Here is a 13,316-nt window from a genome sequence, read left to right on the forward strand (position 1 = left end):
GGAGGTTACAGAGATAGGGAGGGGTGTAGGGTCTGGAGGAGGTTACAGAGATAGGGAGGGGGTGTTGGGGCTGGAGGTGGTTACAGAGATAGTGAGGCGTGTAGGGGGCTGGAGGAGATTACAGAGATAGGGAGGGGGTGTAGGGGGCTGGAGGAGGTTACAGAGATAGGGAGGGGGTGTAGGGGGCTGGAGGAGGTTACAGAGATAGGGAGTGATGTAGGAGCTGGAGGGGGTTACAGAGATAGGGAGGCGGTGTACGAGGCTGGAGGAGATTACAGAGATAGGGAGGGGGTGTAGGGGCTGGAGGAGGTTACAGAGATAGGGAGGGGTGTAGGGGGCTGGAGGAGGTTACAGAGATAGGGAGGGGGTGTAGGGGGCTGGAGGATGTTACAGAGATAGGAAGGGGTGTAGGGGGCTGGAGGAGGTTACAGAGACAGGGAGGCGTGTAGGGGGCTGGAGGACGTTACAGAGATAGGGTGTAGGAGCTGGAGGCGGTTACAGGGATAGGGAGGGGTGTAGGGGCTGGAGGAGGTTACTGAGATAGGGAGGGGTGTAGGGGCTGGAGGAGGTTACAGAGATAGGGAGGGGTGAAGGGGCTGGAGGAGGTTACAGAGATAGGGAGGGGGTGTGGGGGCTGGAGGAGGTTACAGAGATAGGGAGGGGGTGTGGGGGCTGGAGGAGGTTACAGAGATAGGGAGGGGGTGTAGGGGGCTGGAGGAGGATACAGAGATAGGGAGGGGGTGTAGGGGGCTGGAGGAGGTTACAGAGATAGGGAGGCGGTGTGGGGGGCTGGAGGAGGTTACAGAGATAGGGAGGGATTTTGGGGGCTGGAGGAGGTTACAGAGATAGGAGGGATGTAGGAGCTGGAGGAGGTTACAGAGATAGGGAGGGGTGTAGGGGGCTGGAGGAGGTTACAGAGATAGGGAGGGATATAGGGGGCTGGAGGAGGTTACAGAGATAGGGAGGGGTGTAGGGGGCTGGAGGAGGTTACAGAGATAGGGAGGGGTGTAGGGGCTGGAGGAGGTTACAGAAATAGGGAGGGGTGTAGGGGCTGGAGGAGGTTACAGAGATAGGGAGGGGTGTAGGGGGCTGGAGGAGGTTACAGAGATAGGGAGGTGTGTAGGGGCTGGAGGAGGTTACAGAGATAGGGAGGCGGTGTAGGGGCTGGAGGAGGTTACAGAGATAGGGAGGGGGTGTAGGGGCTGGAGGAGGTTACAGAGATAGGGAGGCGGTGTAGGGGCTGGAGGAGGTTACAGAGATAGGGAGGGGTGTAGGGGGTTGGAGGAGGTTACAGAGATAGGGAGGGGTGTAGGGGGCTGGAGGAGGTTACAGAGATAAGGAGGGGTGTATGGACTGGAGGTGGTTACAGAGATAGGGAGGGGTGTAGGGGCTGGAGGAGGTTACAGAGATAGGGAGGGGTGTAGGGGGTTGGAGGAGGTTACAGAGATAGGGAGGGGTGTAGGGGGCTGGAGGACGTTACAGAGATAAGGAGGGGTGTATGGACTGGAGGTGGTTACAGAGATAGGGAGCGGTGTAGGGGGCTGGAGGAGGTCACAGAGATAGGGAGGGGTGTAGGGGGCTGGAGGAGGTTACAGAGATAAGGAGGGGTGTATGGACTGGAGGTGGTTACAGGGATAGGGAGGGGTGTAGGGGGCTGGAGGAGGTCACAGAGATAGTGAGGGGGTATCGGGGCTGGAGGAGGTTACAGAGATAAGGAGGGGTGTAAGTGCTGGATGAGGTTACAGAGATAGAGGGGAGTGTAACGGGCTGGAGGAGGTTACAGAGATAGGGAGGGAGTTTAGGGGCTGGAGGAGGTTACAGTGATAGGGAGGGAATTAGGACTAGGAGGAGGTTACTGAGATGGGGAGTTGTGTAGTGGGATTTCAGAGGTTACAGAGATAGGGAGAGTGTGTAGGGGCCTGGAGGAGGTTACAGAGATAGGGAGGGGTGTAGGGGGCTGGAGGAGGTTACAGGGATGGGGAGGGGTGTAGGAGTTGGAGGCGGTTTCAGAGATAGGGAGCGGTATAGGGGGCTGGAGGAGGTCACAGAGATAGTGAGGGGGTGTAGGGACTGGAGGAGGTTACAGTGATAGGGAGGGAATTAGGACTAGGAGGAGGTTACTGAGATGGGGAGTTGTGTAGTGGGATTTCAGAGGTTACAGAGATAGGGAGAGGGTGTAGGGGGCTGGAGGAGGTTACAGATATAGGGAGGGGGTGTGGGGGCTGGAGGAGGTGACAGAGATAGGGAGGGGTGTAGGGGCTGGAGGAGGTTACAGAGATAGGGAGGGGGTGTAGGGGGCTGGAGGAGGTTCCAGTGATAGGGAGGGAATTAGGAATAGGAGGAGGTTACTGAGATGGGGAGTTGTGTATTGGTATTTCAGAGGTTACAGAGATAGGGAGGAGGTGTAGGGGCTGGAGGAGGTTACAGAGATAGGGAGGGGTGTAGGGGGCTGGAGGAGGTTACAGAGATAGGGAGGGGTGTAGGGGGCTGGAGGAGGTTACTGAAATAGGGAGGGGTGTAGGGGCTGGAGGAGGTTACAGAGATAGGGAGGGGTGTAGGGGCTGGAGGAGGTTACAGAGATAGGGAGGGGTGTAGAGGCTGGAGGAGGTTACAGAGACAGGGAGGAGTGTAGGGGGCTGGAGGAGGTTACAGAGATAGGGAGGGGTGTAGGGGGCTGGAGGAGGTTACAGTAATAGGGAGGGGTGTAGGGGCTGGAGGAGGTTACAGAGATAGGGAGGGGTGTAGGGGCTGGAGGAGGTTACAGAGATAGGAAGGGGTGTAGGGGCTGGAGGGGGTTACAGAGATAGGGAGGGGTGTAGGGGCTGGAGGAGGTTACAGAGATAGGGAGGGGTGTAGGGGGCTGCTGGATATTACTGAGCTATGGAGGGGTTTAAGGGCTTAAGGAGGTTTCAGCGATAGGGAGGGGCGTTAAGGTTGGTGGTGATTACGCAGATAGGGAGGGATGTCGGGGCTGGAGGAGGCTACAGAGATAGGGAGGGTTGTCAGGGCTGGAGGAGGTTACAGAGATAGAGAGGGGGTGTAGGGGCTGGAGGAGGTTACAGAGATAGGGAGGAGTGTAGGGGCTGGAGAATATTACAGAGAGAGGGGTGTTCCTGGCTGGAGGATGTTGCAGAGATAGGGAGTCGTCTTGGGGCTGGAGGTGACAGAGATAGGGAGGGGTGTAGGGGCTGGAGAAGGTTACAGAGATAGGGAGGGGTGTAGCGGCTGGAGAAGGTTACAGAGATAGGGAGGGGTGTAGGGGCTGGAGAAGGTTATAGAGATCGGGAGGGGTGTAGGGGGCTGGAGGAGGTTACAGAGATAGGGAGGGGTGTAGGGGCTGGAGAAGGTTACAGAGATAGGGAGGGGTGTAGGGGCTGGAGAAGGTTACAGAGATAGGGAGGGGTGTAGGGGCTGGAGAAGGTTACAGAGATAGGGAGGGGTGTAGGGGGCTGGAGGAGGTTACAGAGATAGGGAGGGGGTAGGGGCTGGAGGAGGTTACAGAGATAGGGAGGGGGTGTAGGGGGCTGGAGGAGGTTACAGAGTAAGAGTTTTAACAACACCAGGTTAAAGTCCAACGGGTTTATTTGGTAGCAAATACCATAAGCTTTCGGAGCGCTGCTCCTTCGTCAGATGGAGTGGATATCTGCTCTCAAACAGGGCACAGAGACACAAAATCAAGTTACAGAATACTGATTAGAATGCGAATCCCTACAGCCAGCCGGGTCTTAAAGGTACAGACAATGTGGGTGGAGGGAGCATTAGGCACAGGTTAAAGAGATGTGTATTGTCTCCAGACAGGACACCCAGTGAGATTCTGCAAGCCCAGGAGGCAAGCTGTGGGGGTTACTGATAATGTGACATTAATCCAACATCCCGGTTTAGGCCGTCCTCATGTGTGCGGAACTTGGCTGTCAGTTTCTGCTCAGCGATTCTGCGCTGTCGTGTGTCGGTTTGATTTCTGTGTCTGTTTGCACTGTTTGAGAGCAGATTTCCTCTCCATCTGACGAAGGGGCAGCGCTCCGAAAGCTTATGGTATTTGCTACCAAATAAACCTGTTGGACTTTAACCTGGTGTTGTGAGACTTCTTACTGTGCTTACCCCAGTCCAACGCCGGCATCTCCACATCGAGGTTACAGAGACAGGGAGTGGTGTAGGGGCTGGAGGAGGTTACAGAGATAGGGAGGTGGTGTCAGGGGCTGGAGGAGGTTACAGAGATAGGGAGGGGTGTTGGGGCTGGAGGAGGTTACAGAGATAGGGAGGGGGTGTAGGGGGCTGGAGGAGGTTACAGAGATGGGGAAGGTGTCTTGGGGGCTGGAGTAGGTTACAGAGATAGGGAGGGGTGTAGGGGGCTGGAGGAGGTTACAGAGATCGGGAGGGGGTGTTGGGGCTGGAGGAGGTTACAGAGATAGGGAGGGGGTGTTGGGGCTGGAGGAGGTTCCAGAGATAGGGAGGGGGTGTTGGGGCTGGAGGGGGTTACAGAGATAGGGAGGGGGTGTTGGGGCTGGAGGAGGTTACAGAGATAGGGAGGGGGTGTAGGGGCTGGAGGAGGTTACAGAGATAGGGAGGGGGTGTTGGGGCTGGAGGAGGTTACAGAGATAGGGAGGGGGTGTTGGGGCTGGAGGAGGTTACAGAGATAGGGAGGGGGTGTTGGGGCTGGAGGAGGTTACAGAGATAGGGAGGGGGTGTCATAAATTGTACAGATTGGGATTTTTATCAGGGGCTGGAGTTTACTGTTCCGGTCTCCCTATCCCCTCGGTTAGACCACACTCGGAGCACCGTGCACAGTTCCGGTCTCCCTATCCCCTCGGTTAGACCACACTCGGAGCACCGTGCACAGTTCCGGTCTCCCTATCCCCTCGGTTAGACCCACACTCGGAGTACCGTGCACAGTTCCGGTCTCCCTATCCCCTCTTTTAGACCACACTCGGAGCACCGTGCACAGTTCCGGTCTCCCTATCCCCTCGGTTAGACCACACTCGGAGCACCGTGCACAGTTCCGGTCTCCCTATCCCCTCGGTTAGACCACACTCGGAGCACCGTGCACAGTTCCGGTCTCCCTATCCCCTCGGTTAGATCACACTCGGAGCACCGTGCACAGTTCCGGTCTCCCTATCCCCTCGGTTAGACCACACTCGGAGCACCGTGCACAGTTCCGGTCTCCCTATCCCCTCGGTTAGACCACACTCGGAGCACCGTGCACTGTCTGTCTCTGCTCTCAGCGGCTCCCTGTCTCTCTCTCTCTGTTGTAGGTCGTTGATATTATGAGGGTAAATGTGGACAAGGTGTTGGAAAGAGATCAGAAACTCTCTGAACTGGATGATCGCGCTGACGCACTCCAAGCTGGTGCCTCACAGTTTGAAAGCAGTGCGGCGAAACTCAAACGGAAATATTGGTGGAAAAACTGTAAGGTCAGTGCTATTCTCTCTCTCCATCGCACACTCCATCCCTCTATCATACTCTCACTCCCACTCTACACAATCCCAAACCCCCTCCTGCTCACTCTCACTCGACACAATCCCAATCCCAAACCCCTTCCCGTTCACTCCCACTCTACACAATCCCAATCCCAAACCCCTTCCCATTCACTCCCACTGTACACAATCCCAAACCCCTTCCCGTTCACTCCCACTGTACACAATCCCAATCCCAAACCCCTTCCTGTTCACTCCCACTCTACACAATCCCAATCCCAAACCCCTTACCGTTAACTCCCTCTGTACACAATCCCATCCCCTTCCCGTTCACTCCCACTCTACAGAATCCCAATCCCAAACCCCTTCCCGTTCACTCCCTCTGTACACAATCCAATCCCAAACCCCTTCCCGTTCACTCCCACTCTACACAATCCCAATGGACTCCAAATCCCTTCCCGTTGTCTTCCACTCTGCACAATCCCAATCCCCTTCCCGTTCACTCCCACTCTACACAATCCCAATCCCCTTCCCGTTCACTCCCAGTCTACACAATCCCAATCCCAAACCCCATCCCGTTCACTCCCACTGTACACAATCCCAAACCCCTTCCCGTTCACTCCCACTATACACAATCCCAAACCCCTTCCCGTTCACTCCCACTCTACACAATCCCAATCCCAAACCCCTTCCCGTTCACTCCCACTCTACACAATCCCAATCCCAAAGCCCTTCCCGTTCACTCCCACTCTACACAATCCCAATCCCAAACCCCTTCCCGTTCACGCCCACTCTACACAATCCCAAACCTCTTCCTGTTCACTCCCACTGTGCACAATCCCAATGGACCCCAAATCCCTTCCCGTTGTCTTCCACTCTGCACAATCCCAATCCCAATCTCCTTCCCGTTCACTCCCACTCTACACAATCCCAATCCCAAACCCCTTCCCGTTCACTCCCAGTCTACACAATCCCAATCCCAAACCCCTTCCCGTTCACTCCCACTGTACACAATCCCAATCCCAAACTCCTTCCCGTTCACTGCCACTCTACACAATCCCAATGGACCCCAAATCCCTTCCCGCTCACTCCCACTGTACACAATCCCAAAACCCTTCCAGTTCACTCCCACTCGACGCAATCCCAATCCCAAAACCCTTCCCATTCACTCCCACTCTACACAATACCAAACCCCTTCCCGTTCTCTCCCTCTGTATGTCATCCCAATGGACCCAAACCCCTTCCCGTTCACTCCCACTGTACACAATCCCAATCCCAAACCCCTTCCCGTTCACTCCCACTCAACACAATCCCAATCCCAAACCCCTTCCCGTCACTGCCACTTTACATAATCCCAATGGACCCCAAACCCCTTCCCGTTCACTCCCACTCAACACAATCCCAATCTCCCTCCCGTTCACTCCCACTCGATACAATCCCAATCCCAAACCCCTTCCCGTCACTGCCACTTTACATAATCCCAATGGACCCCAAACCCCTTCCCGTTCACTCCCACTCAACACAATCCCAATCTCCCTCCCGTTCACTCCCACTCGATACAATCCCAATCCCAAACCCCTTCCCGTTCACTCCCACTGTACATAATCCCAATCTCAAACCCCTTCCCGTTCACTCCCACTGTACACAATCCCAATCCCAAACACCTTCCCGTCACTGCCACGTTACATAATCCCAATGGACCCCAAACCCCTTCCCGTTCACTCCCACTCAACACAATCCCAATCTCCCTCCCGTTCACGCCCTCTGTACACAATGCCAATGGACCCAAACCCCTTCCCGTTCACTCCCACCCTCCACAATCTCAAGCCCCTTCCCGTTCACTCCCAGGCTACACGATCGGTTGTTCGAAGGCCTCACCACTTGTGCTCTTCTGATTTCAGATGATGATCATGCTTGGTGGAATTTGTGCGATTATTGTCATCGTAATCATTAGTGAGTATCGGATGGGCTGGGATGATGTGAATATGGGGCGCGGGGTGGTACTTGGCACTGGAGGGGAGGTGTCCGAGGGCAGCTCAGACCCCAGGGGTGTGTGCCCCCTGGGCAGGGTGGGAAGTGGGTTGACGTGGACAGGTATTAGTCCATTGGGATTGTGTTAAGGCGGGACGGGGGAGATGTACAAGGCTGAGGAACTATTGCCCGTTGGGCTCCTGGGGTGAGAACATGGCTGTAGGTGCTGGACCCGAGGTTGTCACTCCTCCGAGGGAGTGGCAGAGGTTCAAGGAGATTGACTTGGGGCTGGCACAGTGGGTTAGCGCCGCTGCCTCACAGCGCCAGGGACCCGGGTTCGATTCCGGCCTCGGGTGTCTGTGCGGACTCTGCACGTTCTCCCCTCTGCGTCTGCGTGGGTTTCCTCCGGGTGCTCCGGTTTCCTCCCACTCCAAAGATGTGCAGGTTAGTTGGATTGGCCATGCTAAATTGCCCCCTTAGTGTCCAAAGATGTGCGGGTTAGGTGGATTGGCCATGCTAAATTGCCCCTCAGTATCCAAAGATGTGCAGGTTAGGTGGATTGGCCATGCTAAATTGCCCCCTTAGTGTCCAAAGATGTGTAGGTTAGGTGGATTGGCCATGCTAAATTGTCCTAGTGTCCAAAGATGTGCAGGTTAGGTGGATTGGCCATGCTAAATTGCCCCCTTAGTGTCCAAAGATGTGTAGGTTAGGTGGATTGGCCATGCTAAATTGCCCCTCAGTATCCAAAGATGTGCAGGTTAGGTGGATTGGCCATGCTAAATTGCCCCCTTAGTGTCCAAAGATGTGCAGGTTAGGTGGATTGGCCATGCTAAATTGTCCTAGTGTCCAAAGATGTGTATGTTAGGTGGATTGGCCATGCTAAATTGCCCTACTGTCCAAAGATGTGTAGGTTAGGTGGATTGGCCATGCTAAATTGTCCTAGTGTCCAAAGATGTGCAGGTTAGGTGGATTGGCCATGCTAAATTGTCCTAGTGTCCAAAGATGTACAGGTTAGGTGGATTGGCCATGCTAAATTGTCCTAGTGTCCAAAGATGTGTCGGTTAGGTGGATTGGCCATGCTAAATTGTCCTAGTGTCCAAAGATGTGCAGGTTAGGTGGGATTGGCCATGCTAAATTGCCCCTTAGTGTCCAAAGATGTGCAGGTTAGGTGGATCGGCCACGCTAAATTGCCCCCTTAGTGTCCAAAGATGTGTAGATTAGGTGGATTGGCCATGCTAAATTGTCCTAGTGTCCAAAGATGTACAGGTTAGGTGGATTGGTCATGCTAAATTGTCCTAGTGTCCAAAGATGTGTCGGTTAGGTGGATTGGCCATGCTAAATTGTCCTAGTGTCCAAAGATGTGCAGGTTAGGTGGGATTGGCCATGCTAAATTGCCCCTTAGTGTCCAAAGATGTGCAGGTTAGGTGGATCGGCCACGCTAAATTGCCCCCTTAGTGTCCAAAGATGTGCAGGTTAGGTGGATCGGCCACGCTAAATTGCCCCTTAGTGTCCAAAGATGTGCAGGTTAGGTGGATCGGCCACGCTAAATTGCCCCCTTAGTGTCCAAAGATGTGCAGGTTAGGTGGATTGGCCATGCTAAATTGTCCTAGTGTCCAAAGATGTGCAGGTTAGGTGGATTGGCCATGCTAAATTGTCCTAGTGTCCAAAGATGTGCAGGTTAGGTGGATTGGCCATGCTAAATTGTCCTAGTGTCCAAAGATGTGCAGGTTAGGTGGATTGGCCATGCTAAATTGCCCTACTGTCTAAAGATGTGTAGGTTAGGTGGATTGGCCATGCTAAATTGCCCTACTGTCCAAAGATTTGCAGGTTAGGTGGGATTGGCCATGCTAAATTGCCCCTTAGTGTCCAAAGATGTGCAGGTTAGGTGGGATTGGCCACGCTAAATTGCCCCCTTAGTGTTCAAAGATGTGTAGGTTAGATGGATTGGCCATGCTAAATTGCCCCTTAGTGTCCAAAGATGTGCAGGTTAGGTGGATTGGCCATGCTAAATTATCCTAGTGTCCAAAGATGTGCAGGTTAGGTGGATTGGCCATGCTAAATTGTCCTAGTGTCCAAAGATGTGTAGGTTAGGTGGATTGGCCATGCTAAATTGTCCCAGTGTCCAAAGATGTGCAGGTTAGGTGGATTGGCCATGCTAAATTATCCTAGTGTCCAAAGATGTGCATGTTAGGTGGATTGGCCATGCTAAATTGTCCTAGTGTCCAAAGATGTGTAGGTTAGGTGGATTGGCCATGCTAAATTGTCCTAGTGTCCAAAGATGTGCAGGTTAGGTGGATTGGCCATGCTAAATTGCCCCTTAGTGTCCAAAGATGTGTAGGTTAGGTGGATTGGCCATGCTAAATTGTCCTAGTGTCCAAAGATGTGCAGGTTAGATGGATTGGCCATGCTAAATTGTCCTAGTGTCCAAAGATGTGCAGGTTAGGTGGATTGGCCATGCTAAATTGTCCTAGTGTCCAAAGATGTGTAGATTAGGTGGATTGGCCATGCTAAATTGTCCTAGTGTCCAAAGATGTCCAGGTTGGGTGGATTGGCCATGCTAAATTGTCCTAGTGTCCAAAGATGTGTAGATTAGGTGGATTGGCCATGCTAAATTGTCCTAGTGTCCAAAGATGTGTAGGTTAGGTGGATTGGCCATGCTAAATTGTCCCAGTGTCCAAAGATGTGCAGGTTAGGTGGATTGGCCATGCTAAATTATCCTAGTGTCCAAAGATGTGCAGGTTAGGTGGATTGGCCATGCTAAATTGTCCTAGTGTCCAAAGATGTGTAGGTTAGGTGGATTGGCCATGCTAAATTGTCCTAGTGTCCAAAGATGTGCAGGTTAGGTGGATTGGTCATGCTAAATTGTCCTAGTGTCCAAAGATGTGTAGGTTGGGTGGATTGGCCATGCTAAATTGTCCTAGTGTCCAAAGATGTGTAGATTAGGTGGATTGGCCATGCTAAATTGTCCTAGTGTCCAAAGATGTGTAGGTTGGGTGGATTGGCCATGTTAAATTGCCCCCTTAGTGTCCAAAGCTGGGTTAATGCATTGGGTTATGGGGATAGGGCCTGGGTGGGATTGTGGTCGGTGCAGACTCGATGGGCCAAATGGCCTCCTTCTGCACTGTAGGATTCTACTATTCTATGACTCCTGGTGTGGGGTGCGGGGGACTGAAGCGAGATCGAGTGGCTGGGTAGTGGGAGGAGGAGCGGCCACCGTATTTCGACAGAGCGTCGGTTGGGGGAGTTAGTGGTATTATCGCTAGACTATTCATCCAGAGACTCAGCTAATGTTCTGGGGGACCCGGGTTCGAATCCCGCCACGGCAGATGGTGGAATTTGAATTCGATTAAAGAAATAACTGGAATTAAGAATCTACTGATGACCCATTGTCGGAAAAACCCATCTGGTTCCTTTCAGGGAAGGAAATCTGCTGTCCTTACCCGGTCTGGCCTACATGTGATTCCAGAGCCACATAGCAACGTGGTTGGCTCTTAACTGCCCTCCAAAGGGCAACTAGGGATGGGCAATAAATGCTGGCCCAGCCAGCCATGCCCATCTGCCCCTTGAATGAATAGAGAAAACCCAACAGAAGACCTCATTGCTGCAAATTGTCAGTGTGCAATGTGGGTTGACTCTCAACTGCCCTCCAAGGGGCAACTGTGGATGGGGCGATAAGTGCTGGGCCCAGGATGAAGAAAAAAAGAAACCATCCTGGACCGAAGGGCGGCCCTCTGAGGCGGCGGCCATTTTGGCACTGAGGTCAGCTGGGGGATTTTCCCGCTCGGTCGGGGCAGGGGTGCAGGAAGCGAACCACCGGGGGCACCCTAGAAGTGGCGGATCGGATCCCCGGCACTGAGGTCGAGGGAGTGTCGGGGGGGGGGGAGGGAGGGGGGAGGGTTCCTCCGAGGATCGGTCAGTTGGAGGGGAGAGGGAGGAGCTTTAGATGGGCTGAACGGCCACCGTTCCCGCTCGCTCTCTCTTTCTTTCTCTCTCGTGGCGATTGCTCTCACTCACTCTCTCTTTCTCTCCCCGCACAGTCTATTTTTTCACTTGAGGACGTTGCGGAGCCATCGACGAGGGAGACTGCCCTCCCCATCGCCCCTCCCTCCCTCCCTCCCTCCCCCACCCCCCCCTCCTCCTCCGTCTCTCGCTCGGGAATCCACAGATGAAGCTCTCTCTTCCTCCTTCCCCCAGGCACTTTGTGTTTCACTGTTGAGTGCGTTCTCTTTTATACATACCTACCTATCTACATATATATCTATATATCTCCATATGACTTGTTGCTGTGTAGACCAGGTCCTCGTTTTGAAATTTGATTTTTAGGCATTTCGGCAGTGCTCGGTCCCCCTGCTCTCTCCCTCTCTTCCCCTCTCTCTCCCTCTCTCGCTCCCTCTCCCGCTCCCTCCCTCCCTCTCTCTTTCCCACTCCCTCTCTCCCCCTCTCTCTCCCCTCCCTTTCGCGCTCCCTCTCCCTTTCTCGCTCCCTCTCTCTCCCTCTCCCTTTCTCGCTCCCTCCCTCCCCCTTTCTCGCTCCCTCTCTCTCCCTTTCTCGCTCCCTCCCTCCCCCTCTCTCTCCCTTTCTCGCTCCCTCTCTCTCCCTCTCCCTTTCTCGCTCCCTCCCTCCCCCTCTCTCTCCCTTTCTCGCTCCCTCTCTCTCCCTCTCCCTTTCTCGCTCCCTCCCTCCCCCTCTCTCTCCCTTTCTCGCTCCCTCTCTCTCCCTCTCCCTTTCTCGCTCCCTCCCTCCCCCTCCCTCTCCCTTTCTCGCTCCCTCTCTCTCCCTCTCCCTTTCTCACTCCCTCCCTCCCCCTCTCCCTTTCTCGCTCCCTCTCTCTCCCTCTCCCTTTCTCGCTCCCTCCCTCCCCCTCCCTCTCCCTTTCTCGCTCCCTCCCTCCCCCCTCTCTCCCTCTCTCTTTCCCGCTCCCTCCCTCCCCCTCTCTCTCCCTTTCTCGCTCCCTCTCTCTCCCTCTCCCTTTCTCACTCCCTCCCTCCCCCCTCTCTCTTTCCCGCTCCTTCCCTCCCCCTCTCTCTTTCCCGCTCCCTCCCTCCCCCTCTCTCTCCCTTTCTCACTCCCTCTCCCTTTCTCGATCCCTCTCCCTTTCTCGCTCCCTCTCTCCCCCTCTATCTCCCACTCTCCCTTCCTCGCTCCCTCTCTCTTCCTCACCCCCGCCTTTATCTCTTTTCTCCATCCCCCCCCTTCCTCTCTCTCTCTTTTTCATTCCCCCTCTTTCTGTCCATCTCTCCCTCCCCCCGCTCTCTCTCCCGGATTCTCTCTCGCTCCCTCTCTTTCTCTCTTCTTCTCGCTCTCTCTCTCTCTTGCTTTTCCCCCCCTCTTTGTTTCTTCCTTGTTTCCCCCTCTCTCTCGCTCCCTCTTTTCCTCTCCCCTCTCTCTATCACTTTCTCGTTCCCCCTCTCTGTCTCACCGTACCCCTCTATCTCTCCCCTCTCTCTCTCCCAGTCCCTTGCTCCCTCTCTCTCTCTGTCTCGCCTCCCCCTCTCTCTATATCTCTTTCCCTCTCTCCACCCTCTCCGTCTCTCTCCCTCTCTCCCTCACCTAATCCCTCCCCCTCCCCCTCCTCCTCTCTCTCTCCCTCCCTCTCTCTCTCTCCCTCCCTCCCTTTCCCTCACCTAATCCCTCCCCTCTCTCTTCCCTCTCTCTCCCTCCCTCTCCCCCTCCCTCCCTTCTTCCTCCCTCCTTTTATGCCTCCCTCCCCCTCCCCCTCCCCCCTCCCTCCCTCCTTCCCCTCTTCCGCCTCCCTCCCCCTCTCTCTCCCTCCCTCTCCATCTCTCCCCATCCCCAAGTTCCCAGGCTTCTGGGAGACCGTTAGGCCTCATCCCCAGGCTTTCGGGCCTAGTTGGCCATTGTCCGTTTCATCCTTCCTGCCCCTCCCCCCCCCCCCCCCCCCCCGGCCACGGCTTGGGTTAACTTTGCTTTGAC

At 54.7% G+C, this 13,316-nt stretch overlaps 1 protein-coding gene across 1 annotated transcript; it reads left to right on the forward strand.

Moving 5' to 3' along the window:
- Positions 1–5,249: 5,249 nt before the first annotated feature.
- LOC144490263 (vesicle-associated membrane protein 3-like) lies at positions 5,250–11,531 on the forward strand (the record flags this gene model as incomplete). Its single annotated transcript, XM_078208043.1, has 3 exons — positions 5,250–5,408; positions 7,313–7,364; positions 11,420–11,531. Coding segments are annotated over 3 exons (228 nt in total), but the record flags the coding sequence as incomplete, so codon positions are not given.
- Between the last annotated feature and the right edge of the window lie 1,785 nt (positions 11,532–13,316).

This window comes from Mustelus asterias, unplaced genomic scaffold (genome assembly GCF_964213995.1).
Source record: "Mustelus asterias unplaced genomic scaffold, sMusAst1.hap1.1 HAP1_SCAFFOLD_3084, whole genome shotgun sequence".
NCBI lineage: Eukaryota > Metazoa > Chordata > Chondrichthyes > Carcharhiniformes > Triakidae > Mustelus > Mustelus asterias.